This window comes from Pongo pygmaeus, chromosome 19 (assembly GCF_028885625.2).
Source record: "Pongo pygmaeus isolate AG05252 chromosome 19, NHGRI_mPonPyg2-v2.0_pri, whole genome shotgun sequence".
Taxonomy (NCBI): domain Eukaryota; kingdom Metazoa; phylum Chordata; class Mammalia; order Primates; family Hominidae; genus Pongo; species Pongo pygmaeus.
Genome location: NC_072392.2, coordinates 59,965,429 through 59,983,475, shown reverse-complemented (window position 1 = coordinate 59,983,475; position 18,047 = coordinate 59,965,429). Strand labels below are relative to the sequence as shown.

The window sequence follows — 18,047 nt, the reverse complement described above, 5'->3', positions numbered from 1 at the left end:
CCTCTGCTTCCCGGGTTCAGGCAATTCTCCTGCCTCAGCCTCCCAAGTAGCTGGGACTACAGGCATGCACCACAATGCCTGGCTAATTTTTTTTTTTTGTATTTTTGGTAGAAACAGGGTTTTGCATGTTGGCCAGGCTGCTCACCTGGCTGGCCTGCGGTTAGTAAGAATCCTGTCCGGTCAGTTTAGCAAGAATTTCCCTACCCTTGATGTCTCACTGTTAGTAATTGTTCATCCACTGACCCCTTCACCTTGCTCTTGGTTGTGAATCCCCACTTGTCCTTGTATTCTGATTTGAACCCAGTCTTTCTCCCCTATTGTGATACCCCTATTGGAATAGTCTTGAATACAGTCTCCTTACTGTTTTAAGAAGTGTTAGAATAATTTTTTCTTGAACACAAATCGCCGTTCAGAAAGACTGCACCAATTTCTGCTCTTACTGACAATACATGAGAATGCCTATTACCCATCATCCTGACCTTATGAATATTTTTGCCAAGATTCTGCATGGAAAATGCCATCTCTTTGTTATATTATTAATTTATTTTAATTAATTAATTAATTTTTTTTTTAGAGAATCTTATTCTGTCGCCCAGCCTGACTAACACGGCAAAACCCCGTCTCTACCTAAAAATACAAAAATTAGCCTGGTGTGTTGGCACACGCCTGTGATCCCAGCTACTTGGGAGGCTGAGACAGGAGAATCGCTTGAACCTGGGAAGCAGAGGTTGCAGTGTGCTGAGATCGCACCACTGCACTCCAGCCTGGGCAACGGAGAGAGACTCTGTCTCAAAATTAATAAATAAAAATTAAATAAATAAATACAATAGAAATTAATTTTCTTAGAGTTCTGGAGCCTAAAAGTTCAAGATCAAAGTTCTAGCTGATTCAGTTTCTGGCAAGGGCTTTCTTCCTGGCTTGCAGACAGCCATCTTTTCTCTGTGTCCTCATATGATAGGGAGGAAAAGAAGGAGAGAGTGAATTCCCTGGTGTTTCTTCTTTTTTTTTTTTGTTTTTTTTTGGGGGGGCGGAGTTTCACTTTTGTCACCCAGGCTGGAGTGCAATGGCGTGATCTCGGCTCACTACAACCTCCGCCTCCCGGATTCAAGCGATTCTCCTGCCTCAGCCTCCAGAGTAGCTGGGACTACACGCGCGTGCCACCACGCCTGGCTAATTTTTGTATTAGTAGAGACGGGGTTTCCCTATCTTGGCCAAGATGTTCTCGATCTCCTGACCTTGTGATCCGCCTACCTCGGCCTGCCAAAGTGCTGGGATTACAGGCGTGAGCCACTGCACCTGGCCCCTAATGTTTCTTCTTACAAGGATGCTAATCATCTTAGATTAGGGTCCCATCTTTATGAACTTATTTAACTTTGATTACTTCCTTAGAAGTCCTTTCTCCACATACATTCACATTGGGGTTTAGGGATTCAACATACGAATTTTAAGTGGACACAATTGAGTTCCCAGAAGTTTGCCCCTGGCCCCTTGCTCCCCCACCCCCTACCTGCCTGCCAAATTCATGTTTTTCTTGTATCCATTCCATCCACACAGCCCCAAAGGTCTTAACTGGTTCCATCATCAACTCTAAAAGTCCCAGGCCTCATCTAAATATTTTCTAAATCAGTGATTGGTGAGACTCAAGTTATAATTCATCCTGAGGTGAAATTCCCTTCCAGCTGTGAACGTTTGAAATCAGGCAAGTTATATGCTTTCAAAATACAATAGTAGGAAATGCATAGAATGAACATTCCCAAAAGGATTATGGGTCCCTAGCAAGGCAAATTTCATTGGACCATAAGGCTCAAGAATAATCCTTTGCTGGCCAGGCATGGTGGCTCATGCCTGTAATCCCAGCACTTTGGGAGGCTGAGGCGGGCGGATCACGAAGTCAGGAGTTTGAGACCACCCTGGCCAATATGGTGAAACCCTGTCTCTGCTAAAAATACAAAAATTAGCCAGGCGTGGTGGCACATGCCTGTAGTCCCAGCTACTTGGGAGGCTGAGGCAGAAGAATCACTTCAACCCAGCAGGCAGAGGAGGTTGCAGTGACATGAGATCATGCCACTGCACTCCAACCTGGGTGACAGAGTGAGACTCCATCTCAAAAAAAATAATAATAATTAAAAAAATAATAATCCTTTGCTTTGATGCTCTGCCTTCCAGGCCCACTGCAGTAGCAGAGTCACCCTACTGCTCTGTGGGGTGGCTCTGCCCCTTCCTCTCTGCAAGGGCCCCACCCTCTGAAACCAAGGACGACATAACATTGCCCCCTGGGCTTATGGTAAGAGTGACAGCTCTGAGGATCTGTGATCCCCTTTGGCATCATTCTTTCCTTTTCTTGAGGAATAGGGCACATTCACAGTCAAGTAGCTCATGGTTTTCTCTTGTGGAATCAAGGAAGTCCAACAGCCTTCCTTCATTCTTTCCCACTTTCTCTGTCCTCTTTACTTCAAACTAGCAGTGTTTCTGCTATTATAATCCCTCATCTGTCACTGGCTTCTGCTGAGATGGCTGATTAACATCATGGATAATCTATTTATAGAGTCATTGTTCAACCATACCTTTGGTCTTCTCTCTAGAGCAAGCTTTCTTACTTTTAGCAATATGGATAGGCTGAGAATTTTCTACATCTCTAAGTTCTGGTTCCTTCTTGTTAAACAATTCCTTCTTCAATTCATCTGTCTCCTCTTTCATTTTTACTATAAGTGGTCTAGGAGGAACCAAGCCACTTCCTCTACACTTTGCTTAGAAATCTCCTGAGATAAATAGCCAATTTCATTTCTCACAAGTTTTACCTTCCATAAAATACTAGAACACAGTCAAGTTCTTTGCCACTTTATACTAAGCACCAGCTTTCCTTCAGTTTCCAGTAACTTGTTCCTCATTTCTGTATAAATACTCACCAGAATAGCTGGGTGTGGTGGCTCACACCTGTAATCCCAGCACTTTGGGAGGCTGAGGTGGGCGCATTGCCTGAGGTCAGGAGTTCAAGACCAGTCTGGCCAACATGGTGAAACCCCATCTCTACTAAAAATACAAAAAAAATTAGCTGGGTGTGGTGGCGTGTGCCTGTAATCCCAGCTACTGGGGAGGCTGAGGCGGGGGAATTGCTTGAACCAGGGAGGTGGAGGTTGCAGTGAGCCGAGAACGCACCACTGCACTCCAGCCTGGGCAACAGAGCGAGACTTCATCTGAAAAAAAAAAAAGCCTCACCAGAATTGCCCTTAATGTCCATATTTTCAGTATGTGCCTCAAAACTGTTCCAGCCTTTGCTTATTACCCAATTTCAAAATCACTTCCACATTTTAGGTATTTGTTACAGTAGTACCTCACTTCTCTCACCCCCTAACCCACCATACCTCATTTCTTGATACTAAAATTTGTTGTGGTCACCTCAGGCTGCCATAACAAAAATACTGTAGTCTGAGTGGCTTAAACAACAGAAATTTTATTTTTTTACAGTTCTGGAGACTAGAAGCTCAAGATAAGGTTCTGGCTGATTGGTCTCTGGTGAGAGCTCTCTCCCTGGCATGTAGATGGCCACCTTCTTGCTGTGTCCTCATGGGGAAGAAGGAGGAAGAGTGAGCTCTTTGGTGTCTTTTCTTCAAGGACACTAATCCTCTCAAATCAGGATGTCATTCTCATGACCTCATTTTACATTAATTACTACCTTAGAGGCCCTCTTTCCAAATACAGTCACACTGGGAGATAGGGCTTCAACTTACGAATATTGGGGGAACACAGCAGGAGTCATGTGTGGAGTCATGAAAAATCCAATCAACCTGTGCGCATATTCCCAGCTGAGGTTGAACAAGGTCATGTTCTGCCTTTTTATTTCAGCTCTCATACTGTAAACAAGTGTCCTTTTCACAGTCTTTATAATGCCACTTTTTTTTGCATTTTTGTGCTTTTTATTAGTGTTCAACTGTTCTTCATCACTTCAGTTTTATTTTCTTATAATTATCGGAAATTACCTTATTTGTGTGTTTGTTTGCATATTAATGGTCCCTTACTCTACTAAAACATAACCTCCAAGAGAGCAGGGACCTTCTCTCTTATTTACTATATTCTTCTCTCATTTACTATATCATCCCCAATGCCTGGAACGGTAACTAGCATATAGGAAAGGAGGTGTCAATTAATACTTGCTAAATGAAGAAACAAATACTCTAAATAAAACAACTTACTTAGACATTGCTTCATAAAAGCCTCTTCTTTAATCCAACCCTTACTAGATAGAAAAAAACATAGCATTGGAGTTTTTTGTTTGTTTACATTTCGGTTAGTTTCCAGATTCTTTTTGATTTGGGGATCTTAAGGTTTATATATTGGTTTATTCTTCTAATCTCACTGTTTATGTTTTGCTTTGGAGGGGCTTTCTTTTGAAAGGGTTTTGCTCTGTCCCCCAGGCTGGAGTGCATGGCAGGGTTTCACCATGTTGGCCAGGCTGGTCTCAAACTCCTGACCTCGTGATCCACCCGCTTTGACCTCTCGAAGTGCTGGGATTACAGATGTGAGCCACTGCATCCAGCGTGAAGGTTTTTTTGTTGTTTTTTTTTTTTTTAGGAAACATAAAAGGAACCTGGAAGGTAAAATTGGTATATTTAATTAACAAATTTGTTGTTTTACCAAGACTTTTTCTTTAAGCCTTTTCAGAATGTTTTACAAAGACTTTAAATGTGCTTTTTATCAGTAAAGACTGTGTACAGTGGCAAGTTATAAGAAAATTATAATTATTCCTTTTTCTTTTTGAATTACTTTTTTTTTTTTTTTTTTGAGACAAAGTCTCACTCTGTCACCCAGGCTGGAGTGCAGTGGTGCAACCTCTGCCACCAGGGTTCAAGAGATTCTCCTGCCTCAGTCTCCTGAGTAGCTGGGGTTACAGGTACCTGCCACTGCACCTGGCTACTTTTTGTAGTTTTAGCAGAGATGGGGTTTTACCATCTTGGCCAGGCTGGTCTTGAACTCCTGACCTCGTGATCCACCTGCCTTAGCCTCCCAAAGTGCTGGGATTACAGGTGTGAGCCACTGCGCCCGGCCTTTGAATTACTTTTTTAAAGTTGAGAAATTATCAAAGCAGAGTCCGTTTTAACTTTTAGTGATTATTGCAGAAAGCACTGGGTGAACAGCTTTGTAACTTTCCAAAAGAAAGCCATTCTTCAGACAGTTGGAAATAAAGCCCTGGATTTTAAGGTTTTTTTCCTGTAATGGACTGTGGTTTTTCCAATGCTATGTTTTTTTCTACCTAGCAAGGGTTGGATTAAAGAAGAGGCTTTTATGAAGCAATGTCTAAGTAAGTTGTTTTATTTAGAGTATTTGTTTCTTCATTTAGCAAGTATTAATTGACACCTCCTTTCCTATATGCTAGTTACTGTTCCAGGCATTGCGGATGATATAGTAAATAAGAGAGAAGAATATAGTAAATAAGAGAGAGGGTCCCTGCTCTCTTGGAGAGAGAGAGCATTTTTGTTATTTTTATTATTTTATTTTTCATACCAAATCTAATATCATTATCTCTTCTGTATTTAGGTTCGACTAGTGATAGTGGATGGTATTGCTTTTCCATTTCGTCATGACCTAGATGACCTATCTCTTCGTACTCGGTTATTAAATGGCCTAGCCCAGCAAATGATCAGCCTTGCAAATAATCACAGATTAGCTGTAAGTGTTAACTAGTGAAGAGAGTTTTATAACAAAGTCAAGACTATATAAAATGTTAATGTCTAGAAATGTCAAAATAGCGTTTGCCTGACAAATAATATAGACATGCAGTTTTGAGTAAAGTTACGTTTGGTTGGTTTCTATTAAAAAATTCTGGTCATAAGTGTCAGTTTTCCTGGAAAATAACAAGCATAATTAATGGACTTTGTGGTTGAGCGCGGTGGCTCATGCCTGTAATCCCAGCACTTTGGGAGGCTGAGGCAGGTGGATCATGAGGTCAGGAGTTTGAGACCAGCGTGGCCAACATGGTGAAACTCTGTCTGTACTAAAAAAAAAAAAAATACCAAAAATTAGCCCAGTGTGGTGGCACGCCCCTGTAATCCCACCTACTCGGGAGGCTGAGGTAGGAGAATCACTTGAACCCAGGAGGCGGAGGTTACAGTGGGCGGAGAACGCGCCATCACACTCCAGCCTGGGCAGCAAGACTCCGTCTCAAGGAAAAAAAAAAAAAAGAGGGACTTTGATAAAGAAATGCCACTTTGTTAATTGCAGTGTCTTCTTTGTTTAAGTATACTTTGGATGTTTTTCAGGTTAACTCTTCGAACATCCCTGGTTTTCTTCTACTCTGAGTCTTTGATTATTATGTGGTATGTAATCACAGATTCAGATGGATTGAAACATAACCTGGTGTAAACAACCTAGATGCTTTGAGGTAGAGCTAAATAACTCTTGAAGATTTGAAATGTGAGGAGAGAATATCGACTCAGAAGGGAAGAGATTTTTTTTTTTTAAAGTTTTACCTCACTCCTCTTTAACTGCTTGTTTGCCATTACTTTCCACCCTGAATCCACATCCCACCACTGACACAAATACACACATTTGTCTAGGAGTAAGATGTAAGGTCAAACTGCTTAACTTGATTTCTTTGTCTTTACCTTAATTAGAGAGACCTTAGCACATACCTGTAATACATCATAAGTAAATAAAGAACTTCCTCAGTAAAGTCATTTTAAAGCATACTTTTTTCTTTGAATTTCCAATTTTTTTTGCCATATGCTGAAAAGCATAGTGCCCTGTGTTTGAATTACTTCTTGGTTAAATTAATTGTAATTTAGCCTTTTGTTAATATTAGTGAAGAGCCTCCAGTAGGGGGCACTCAAGACTAATAGGTTACATAGTTCCTTATGTTTTTAACAGAAATAGCTTCACCTTTTCTGACTAAAAAAGCAATCCAAACAATAACATCAAATAGTAGGTAGTGTTTAAGAAGAGTGATGTAAATATAAACGTCCTAACATGGAAGAAGATATATACATATATGTTATTGAGTGAAGAAATTTAAGTTGTATATAAAATATATTTAGTGTAATCTCAGTTTAGAGAAAACTTACAATTATATGTATGCATTTATATTTGCATATATGAAGAGAAAGATCTGAAAGGACCAAAACATTAACAGTGGCTACTTCTTTTTTATTTTTTTGGAGACAGAATCTTACTGAAGTGCAGTGGTGCAATCAGGGCTCACCGCAGCCTCAACATCCCGGGCTCGAGTGATCCTCCCTCCTCAGCCTCCCTAGTAGCTGAGACTACAGGCACATGCCACCATGCCCGGCTAATTTTTGTATTTTTTTTTTGTAGAGATGGGGTTTCACCATGTTGCCCAGATGGTCAGAAGTCGGAGGTTGGGCTCAAGCAATCATCTGCCAGCCTCAGCCTCCTAAAGTACTAGGATTACATGCATGAGCCACTGTGCCCGGACTTGGCTTCTTCAAAGGATGGGATTTTGTAGGGTTAGGGACACGCTTTCCCTCTCTTACTTTATAATTTCTTTGCTTGAAGGTTTTTTTCCCAATTAACATATATATAACATGTATGGCTTTTGATAACGTATTTTATAATTTTGAGGCCAGATGTGGTAGCTCACACCTGTAATCCCAGCACTTTTGGAAGGCCAAAGTAGGAGGACCGCCTGAAGCCAGGAGTTTGAGACCAGCCTGAACAACAAAGCTTGACCCCATCTCTAAAAAAAAAAAATTACATAAAATAAGAATAATTGGCTGGGCACGGCGGCTCATATCTGTAATGCCAGCACTTTGGGAGACTGAGGTGGGCGGATCATGAGGTCAGGAGTTCGAGACCAGCGTGACCAACATGGTGAAACCCCATCTCTACTAAAAATACAAAAAGTAGTCAGGCATGGTGGCGCGCCTGTAATCCCAGCTACTCAGGAGGCTGAGGCAGGAGAATCATTTGAACCCAGAAGGCGGAGGTTGCAGTGAGCCAAGATTGCGCCACTGCACTCCATCCTGGGCAAGAGCGCAACACTCGGTCTCAAAAAAAAAAAAAAAAGAAATTTTAAGTTATGTATGCTTTTTGTAAAAAAAAAAAAAAAAAGTTCTAAACAATAAAAAATGTAGGAAGCGATTATTCATTACTCAGAGATGGTGTAAATATTGTTGTCTGGTGTAAATATTTTTGCAGACTTCATGCATATACAAACTTACGTTTTAGAAAATGAGGTCATAGGCCAGGCGTGGTGGCTCACGCCTGTAATCCCAGCACTTTGGGAGGCCAAGGCGGGCAGATCACGAGGTCAGGAGATCGAGACCATCCTGGCTAACACGGTGAAACCCCATCTCTACTAAAAATACAAAAAAGTAGCTGGGCGTGATGGCAGGCACCTGTAATTTCAGCTACTCGGGAGGCTGAGGCAGGAGAATGGCATGAACCCGGGAGGTGGAGCTTGCAGTGAGCTGAGATACGCCACTGCACTCCAGCCTGGGCGACAGAGCGAGACTCCGTCTCAAAAAAAAAAGAAAATGAGGTCATGCCACCACAGTGGCTCACGCCTGTAATCCCAGTACTTTGGGAAGCCAAGGTGGGAGGATCACTTGAGCCCATGAGTTTGAGACCAGCCTGGGAAATATAGTGAGACTTCATGGCTACAAATTTTTTTAAAAATGTTAGCCAAGCATAGTGGCACGCACCTATAATTCTAGCTACTTAAGCGGCTGAGGTGGGAGGATTGCTTGAGGCTGGGAGGCAAAGGTTGCAGTGAGCTGAGATCGCATCACTGCACTCCAGCCTAGGCAGCAGAGCAAGACCCTGTCTTCAAAAACACAAAAAGAAATGAAAATGAGGTCATATTATACATGCTATTATGCAAAGCAGTTTTCTGTTTTTCACTTAATATATTGTGAATATCTTTCCATGTACACTACTTCTTTTTTTCCATGTACACTACTTATAAGTCTGCTTTACACTAACAGCTGCATAGTATTTTGCTGTATGACTGTAGCATAGGTTTTTTTTTATATTTGTATTTGTTTTTGGATTTTCTTTTTTATGAGACAGGGTCTTACTTTGTCATCCAGGCTAGAGTGCAGTGGCATGATATTGGTTCACTGTAGCCTTAATCTCCTGGGCTTAAGCAATCCTTTCACCTCAGCCTCTTGAGTAGCTGAGACCACAGGCACACACCACCACACCCAGCCAATTTTTAAATTTTTTGTAGAGGCTGGGCAAGGTGGCTCACACCTATAACCCCACCACTATGGGAGGCCACGGCGAGCAGATCACTTGAGGTCAGAGTTCAAGATCAGCCTTGCCAACATGGTGAAACCTTGTCTCTACTAATAATACAAAAATTAGCTAGGTGTGGTGGTACTCACCTGTAGTCCTAGCTATTTGGGAGGCTGAGGCAGGAGAATCACTTGAACTCGGGAGGTGGAGGTTGCAGTGAGCCAAGATCACACTATTGCACTCCAGCCTGGGAGACACAGTGAGACTCTATCTCCGAAATAAATAAATAAATACGGTTTTTGTAGAGATGGGGTCTCACTATGTTGCCTAGGCTGTTCTTGAACTCCTGGGCTTAAGGGATCCATCTGCTTCAGCCTTCCATAGGCATGAGCCACCGTGTCCAGCCTGTAGTGTAGTTTTTTTAACCACCTCCTTATTGATTGTCTCTTTTTTTCTGTTTTAGTCAGAGTCTTCCTCTGTCACCTAGGTTGGAGTATAGTGTCACACTCTTGGCTCACTGCAGCCTCCACCTCCCAGGTTCCATAGCTTCTCATTCCACAGTCTCCCGAATAGCTGGGATTACAGGCGTGCACCACCACACCTGGCTAATTTTTGTATTTTTAGTAGAGATGGGGTTTCACCATGTTGGCCAGGCTGGTCTCAAACTCCTGGCCTCAAGTGATCCACCCTCCTCGGCCTCCCAAAATGCTGGGATTACAGGCGTGAGCCACCACACCTAGTCTAGAATAAATTTCTTAAAGTGAAAATATTAAGCCAAAGGAATCGATTTTTGAACATTTTGTTTTATATTATAAAATTACCCTCAGAAACTATGCTCCAAAGTATGTCTCTACAGCAATGAATGGGAACTCTTGTTTTCCTATATCTTTACCAACTTTGGGTACCAGTCTTTTATTTATTTATTTATATCTTTGAAATGGAGTCTCGCTCTGTCGCCCAGGTTGGAGTGCCATGGCGTGATCTTGGCTCACTGCAACCTGTGCCTCCTGGGTTCAAGAGATTCTCCTGCCTCAGCCTCCCGAGTAGCTGGAACTACAGGCGCGTGCCACCATGCCCGGCTAATTTTTTATATTTTTAGTAGAGACAGGTTTCACCGTGTTAGCCAGGATGGTCTCGATCTCCTGACCTCGTGATCCACCCTCCTCAGCCTCCCAAAGTGCTGGGATTATAGGCGTGAGCCACCACGCCTGGCTAGGTACCATTCTTTTAAATCTTTGCCAAATTGATATGGAGAAAGTCCTTTAAAAATATGTTTTTTTGATTATTGGTATAATTTTTTAAACAGCTTTAATGACATATATCATTCATCCTTGCAATGTGCACAATTCAGTGATTTTCAGTGTATCCACAGAGTTTTGCAAACATCACCACTGTATAATTTTAGAATATTTCCATCACCCCAAAAAAGAAACCCCAACCTCACAGTGAATTTCAGAATATTTAAAATGTCTGCTCCTTCACTGTCACTTTTCAAATCTCATGCAAATTTTTCTTGTGGTCAACTATAACTTTGTACCCTATGGAGAAAGTAATTCTGGTTCTGGGAAACACACAGTTCCAAATTAAAAAAAAAAAAACAAAAAACCTCTTTTTGTCTGGGCACAATAGCTCACCCCTGTAATTCCAGCACTTTGAGAGGCCGAGGTGGGTGGATCACCTGAGGTCAGGAGTTCACAACCAGCCTGGCCAACATGGTGAAACCCCATCTCTACTAAAAATACAAAAAAAATAGCCACTTGTGGTGGTAGGTGCCTGTAATCCCAGCTACTCTGGAGGCTGAGGCAGGAGAATCGCCTGAACCCAGGAGGCGGAGGTTGCAGCGAGCCAGGACCACGCCATTGCACTCCAGCCTGGGCAACAAGAGCGAAACTCTGTCTCAAAAAAAAAAAACCCTTTTCATTAGCTGTCATTCTCTGTTCTACCCTCCCCCAGTCCCTCACAACCACTAGTATGCTTTCTGTTTCTGTGAATTTGTCTTTTCTGGACATTTTATATAAGCAGATCATACAGTATGTGGCTTTTTATGTCTGACTTCTTTCACTTAGAATAATGTTTTCAAGGTTATCTGTATTTTAGCACCTATCAGTATCTTTTTAATGGCTGAATAATTTTGCATTTTATGGATATATCACATTTTGTTTATCTGTTCATTGGCTGAAGGACATTGGATGGCAGAAATATTTTTAAAGCTCTGAAGTTCATAATTTCAAGTGATTGTTACTTTACTGTTTTAAACTTTTGGCCTGGCATGGTGGCTCACGCCTGTAATCCCAGCACTTTGGGAGGCCGAGCTGGGTGGATCACCTGAGGTCAGGAATTCGAGACCAGCCTGGCCAACATGGTGAAACTCTGTCTTTACTAAAAATACAAAATTTAGCCAAGCGTGGTGGGGGGCACCTGTAATCCTAGCTACTTGGGAGGCTGAGGCAGGAAAATCTCTTGAACCCAGGAGGCGGAGGTTGCAGTGAGCCAAGGTCATGCCACTGCACTGCAGCCTGGGCAACAGAGCAAGAGTCTGTCTCAGAAAAAAAAAAAAAAACACTTATTCTTTAGAAGCTTGGCATAATCACATAATAATTTTCAGTTGTATCATGGAGGCCAATCGTTTTGCAAAAGTAATATAATTCCTATATAAATATTTGCTAATAATGGAAATTCTAATTTTGGCATGTTGAATACCTGGTAAATCAGTAGTTTGATTTACATTTTCCTAAAGATACGTAGTGGGTAAACTAAGTACTCTCTGTAAACCAGAACTGTCCGGTAGATCTGATGGAAAGTTGAAAATGTACAGTCTAGTACAGTAGCTGCATGACTGTTCAGCACTTGAAATATAGCTAATACTACTGAGCTACTGAATTTATGATTTTAATTTAACTTTTTTACTTTTTGTTTTGAGATGGAGTCTCTGTCGCCCAGGCTGGAGTGCAGTGGTACGATCTTGGCTCACTGCAACCTCCTCCTCCCGGGTTCACGCCATTCTCCTCCCTCAGCCTCCCGAGTAGATGGGACTACAGGCGCATGCCACCATGCCCAGCTAATTTTTTGTATTTTTAGTCGAGGCAGCGTTTCACCGTGTTAGCCAGGATGGCTTTGATATCCTGACCTTGTGATCCTCCTGCCTCTGCGTCCCAAAGTACTGGGATTACCGGCACAAGCCACCACGCCTGGCTTCTAATTTAACTTTTTTTTTTTTTTTTTTTTTAAGAACAAGTTTTTTAAAAAACTTTTTTTTTTTTTTTTAAGACTCCTGGGCGGAGTCTCGCTCTGTCGCCCAGGCTGGAGTACAGTGGCACGATCTTGGCTCACTGCAAGCTCTGCCTCCCGGGTTCACACCAATCTCCTGCCTCTGCCTCCTAGGTTCACACCATTCTCCTGCATCAACCTCCCAAGTAGCTGGGACTACAGGCACACACCACCACGCCCGGCTAATTTTTTGTGTATTTTTAGTAGAGACAGGGTTTCACCATGTTACCCAGGATGGTCTCGCTCTGACCTCGTGATCCACCCGCCTCAGCCTCCCAAAGTGCTGGGATTACAGTCTTGAGCCACTGCGCCTGGCTAATTTAACTTTTAAAAGCTACACGTGGGCCAGGCACAGTGGTTCATGCCTATAATCTCAGCACTTTGGGAGGCCAAGGTGGGAGGATCACTTGAGGCCAGGATTTCGAAGTTAGTCTGGGCAACATAGCAAAACCCTGTCTGTACAAATAATTTAAAAATTAGTTAGGCATGCCTATAGTTCTAGCTACTAGAACTTGTGCTCGAAGTATAGTTCTAGCTACCAGGGAAGCTGAGGCAGGAAGATTGAGTCCACAACTTCAAGGCTGCAGTAAGCTATGATTGTGTCATTGAACCCCAGCCTGGGTGACAGAGTGAGACCCCATTTCTAAAAAATATTCTTAAGAAAAGCTGCCGGCCGGGTGTGGTGGCTCATGCCTGTAATCCTAGCACTTTGGGAGGCCGAGGTGGAGATCACCTGAGGTCAAGACCAGCCTGACCAACATGGAGAAACCCCGTCTCTACTAAAAATACAAGCTTAACCAGGCATGGTGGCTCTCACCTGTAATCCCAGCTACTCATGAGGCTGAGGCAGGGGAATCGCTTGAACCCAGGAGGCGGAGGTTGCAGTGAGCCAAGATCACGCCATTGCACTCCAGCCTGAGCAACAGAGTGAGACCTTGTCTCAAAGAAAAAAAAGAAAAAAGAAAGAAAGAAAAGCTGCCAATTTAAATTCCTGCTTAGCTTTTTCTAAGGTGCCTGATGAGAGGTAACAAATGGAGAATGCCCTGTGGCATGTAAGGGGAGGGGAACTAGAAGAAAATCATGTCATCCACTTGGTGTCTAATTCAGATCTAGGTGGATCACAGATTTCTCCTTTGCGGCAGAATAGAAATTTTAGGGTGTTACCACTGCAGTGGGAACAGCCAAACAACCTTTTGTTCTTTCGCAGTTTTCTTTTTCTATTTTTTTGAGATGGAGTCTTGCTCCTGTTGCCCAGGCTGCAGTGCAATGGCGCAATCTTGGCCCACTGCAACCTCCGCCTCCTGGATTTCAGCAATTCTCCTGTCTCAGCCTCCTGAGTAGCTGGGGTTACAGGTGCCCGCCCCAACGTTCGGCTAATTTTTGGTAGAGATGGGGTATCGCCATGTTGGCCAGGCTGGTCTCAAACTCCTGACCTCAGGTGATCTGCCTGCCTCGGCCTCCCAAAGTGCTGGGATTATAGGCATGAGCCACCGCACCTGGGCTGTTTCTCAGTTTTCTTATGTAAAAAACTCATTTTCAGAGTAGACACCTTTTTCTTACTGCTTTTCATGGAATTTCATTATCAGTTTTAGTTTGCAATGTTAACTCTTTTTTCTGGAGGGAAGATATGTATTAGAAGAGTATATAAAATAACCATTTCTGGAGATTTTGGGATGGAAAGATAACAGATCTGACTTCTATGTTAAGTCAGCCTTAAACACTTTTGTTTTCCCTGCTTTATTTAAAATTACTGTCTTTCAAAACCTGGAACCTTTTTTGTAGGTCAGTATTTCTACAAAGAGAATTAGCAATATCAAACCTTGAGGGCCATCTGTGAGTTGCAAAGCAACACCTGTGGCTATTACTAGCCGAGTAGCATAATCATAATTTGGAGTCATTTGACCTGACTACTAGGATTTTTTTTTTCCTAGTTCGTCTATTTATATTGTACTTTCTTTATGAGTTTTAAGTCTCTTCTCATAATTTGTTGCCTCAGTTTCTTTTTTTCCTGTAAAATTATAAACAGTAATACTATATTTGCTTCCTTTCTAAAAGTATAAACATTGAGGTATTTGTTAAGGATTTCATATTCTTTTCAATAAAAATATTCTAGGGAGGCAATAGTGATAAAGAACATGGACTCAGGCCAGGCACAGTGACACATGCTTATAATCCCAGCCCTTTGGGAGGCCGAGGTGGGTGGATCACTTGAGGTCAGGAGTTCGAGACCAGGCCGGCCAACATGGTAAAACCCCGTCTTTACTAAAAATGCAAAAAATTAGCCAGGCATGGTGGCAGGCACCTGTAATCCTAGCTACTTGGGAGGCTGAGGCAGGAGAATAGCTTGAACCTGGGAGGCGGAGATTGCAGTGAGCCGAGATCGCGCCATTGCACTCCAGCCTGGGCAATAGAGCGAGACTCAGTCTATTTTTTGAGACAAGGTCTTGCTTGGTCGTCAGGCTGGAGTACGGTGACAGAATCATGGCTCAGTGCTGCCTCAACCTCCTGGGCTCAAGCAATTCTCCTGCCTCAGCCTGGGACTACAGTTGTGCACCACCATGCCCAGCTAATTTTTTAAAAAGTTTTTTGTAGGTCAGGTACAGTGGCTTATGCCTGTAATCCCAGCACTTTGGGAGGCTGAGGCAGGAGGATTGTGTGAGCCCAGGAGTTCAAGATCAGCCTGGGCAACATAGCAAGACCCTGTCTCTTAAAACAAAAAAATGTTTTATGAGCTAGATGTGGCAAACACCTCTAGTCCCAGCTGTTCAAGAGGCTGAGGTGGGAGGATTATGTGAGTCTAGGACTTCAGGGACCACCTGGGCAACATAGCAAGACCCCATCTCTAAAGTATGAAAATAAAATACTTTATGATCAGTAGAATCATATTTTCAGATAACTACATCTTTTTATGGGTGGATTTTTAATTTTTTTTTTTTTTTTTTTTTTTGAGATAGAGTCTCCCTCTGTTGCCCAGGCTGGAGTGCAGTGGCTGTATCTTGGCTCACTGCAGGCTCTGCCCTCCGGGTTCACGCCATTCTCCTGCCTCAGCCTCCCAAGCAGCTGGGACTACAGGCGCCCGCCACGATGCCCAGCTAATTTTTTATATTTTTAGTAGAGACGGGGTTTCACCGTGTTAGCCAGGATGGTCTTGATCTCCTGACCTCATGATCCGCTCACCGTGTTAGCCAGGGTGGTCTCAATCTCCTGACCTCGTGATCCGCCCGTCTCGGCCTCCCAAAGTGCCAGGATTTAAAATTTTTTATCAGAAAAATTTGTATTACTTAAATGGCTGGCAGTAATAGGTAGATTAATTTCATATTACTAAAATCACAGGCTGGGCGCGGTGGCTCACATCTGTAATACTAGCACTTTGGGAGGCCGAGGCAGACAGATCACGAGGTCAGGAGATCGCAACCATCCTAACAGGGTGAAACCCCGTCTCTACTGAAAAAATACAAAAAAATTAGCTGGGCATGGTGGTGGGCACCTGTAGTCCCAGCTACTCGGGAGGCTGAGGCAGGAGAATGGCGTGAACCCAGGAGGCGGAGCTTGCAGTGGGCGGAGATTGCGCCACTGCACTCCAGCCTGGGCGACTGAGCGAGACTCTGTCTCAAAAAAAATAATAATAATAATAAATAAAATCACAAGACTGTTTACTTGATTATTTATTTATTTATTTATTTAGTGAGACAGAGTTTTGCTCTTTTGTCCAGGCTGGATTGAAGTGGCGCGATCTTGGCTCACTGCAACCTCTGCCCGCCCCAGGTTCAAATGATTCTTCTGCCTCAGCCTCCCGAGTAGCTGGGATTACAGGTGCATGCCACCATGCCCGGCTAATTTTTGTATTTTTAGTAGAGATGGGGTTTCACAATCTTGGCCAGGCTGGTCTACTTGATAATCTTTAAAGAGACTCACCTAATTTTCTTACATTTTGTTTTTGTAGGTAATTTTAACCAATCAGATGACAACAAAGATTGATAAAAATCAGGCCTTGCTTGTTCCTGCATTAGGTGGGTAATTAATCAGATAAACATTTTAGTTTATCACAGTTTTTCTTATCTCTTTCATTTGATTCTCATTGAGTACTATAAGCTTCATGAAAGCAGACTGTATTTGTCTTGTTCACTGGTTAATCTTAGCACTAAGCACAGTACCCTTAGATACTGATTGTTCCTTTTAGTTATTTAACATTTATCGAGTGGCCAGACGCAGTGTCCCACACCTGTAATCCCAACACCTTAGGAGGCCGAGGCGTATCACTTGAGGCCAGGAGTTCAAGACCAGCCTGGCCAATACGGTGAAACCCCATCTCTACTAAAAATACAAAAAATTAGCCGGGCATGGTGGCACACACTTGTAATCCCACCTACTTGGGAGGCTGAGGAGTGAGAATTGCTTGAACCTGGGAGGCGCAGGCTGCAGTGAGCTGGGATCGTGCATCTGCACTCCAGCCTGGGGGAGAGAGTAAGACTCTCTCAAAAAATTGCGTATCTACTGTCTGGCAACTATTGTGTCAAAGATTCTTGCCCCCAGGGAGTTCACAGTGTTAGGGAGAAGGAAGGGTGAATCCACTTAAATACAAATCACACTACAGTGAATATCGTGGTTTTGTTAGAATGCAATGCTTCAAGATTTATTTCCACTAAAATCTTAAAGAATATTCTACCAGAGTTTTGGCCAGGCACGGTGGCTCATGCCTGTAATCCCAGCACTTTGGAAGGCTGAGGCGGGTGGATCACCTGAGGTCGGGAGTTTGAGAGCAGCCTGACCAACATGGAGAAACCCCATCTCTACTAAAAATACAAAATTAGATGGGTGCGGTGGCACATTCCTGTAATCCCAGCTACTCGGGAGGCTGAGGCAGGAGAATCGCTTGAACCTGGGAGGCAGAGGTTGCAGTAAGCCATGGTCGCACCATTGCGCTCCAGCCTGGGCAACAAGAGTGAAACTCTGTCTCAAAAACAAACAAACAAACAAAAAAAAGTCTCTGCCCTTGACTAGTTTTCAACTAATGGCATAGATCATTCTATAAACAGATAATGTAATAAAGGTTACAATAGAAAGGTACAGAGTACTGTACAAAGGATGGATTCTAACCTGGCCCAGGTGAGCAGGATGAAAAGGAGGAAGGTTAGGGAAGGGAGTGTAATAGTCTCTCATGTTTCTTCCAGCTGTTTTTGGCACTTTCTATCACCCACTTAAGCAAGAGCTTCCTAATGTTTGGATCCACTCGGGTAATCAAACTCAGCCTTTCTCAAACTCATGCCTTCAGCACGCTATGATAAATCAGAAAGCAAATTTATAAATTTAGTCAGAATTACAGTTGTGAAGCAGAATGAAGTTTATGTTTTCTAGTCAGTTTATTTTCTTCCCAGATACCAGAAAGTTGGGAAAGCAGGGGTTCAGAGTTGGTAAGCAGAGAAGCAAATAAATGGAAATGGATGCCCTCAGGAATATTATGCTTAAGTTGTGATAATTCTGTGCCCTCCTCGCTTTACTAGCAGAACACCCTTTACCTTGGATATTGCTAGGATATTGTTCAATAGAACGGTCAGTTATGATAGAAGTGTTCTATGTCTGTGCTCTTCAGT

The 18,047-nt window shown here is 42.8% G+C and overlaps 1 protein-coding gene across 4 annotated transcripts in view; it reads left to right on the top strand.

Moving 5' to 3' along the window:
- The window catches only part of RAD51C (RAD51 paralog C), a 45,395-nt gene that overhangs the window by 12,287 nt on the left and 15,061 nt on the right, over positions 1-18,047 (top strand). For 3 of the 4 annotated variants that reach the window (XR_008495064.2, XM_054457922.2, XM_054457921.2), the window contains exons 5-6: positions 5,533-5,664; positions 16,400-16,466. Coding sequence is in view for 3 of the 4 variants with exons in the window: in XM_054457922.2 (XP_054313897.1) it covers positions 5,533-5,664; positions 16,400-16,466 (199 nt within the window). In the remaining variant the exon portion in view is untranslated. The remainder of the gene's footprint in view (positions 1-5,532; positions 5,665-16,399; positions 16,467-18,047) is intronic. The other variant, XM_054457925.2, reaches the window with a different exon arrangement.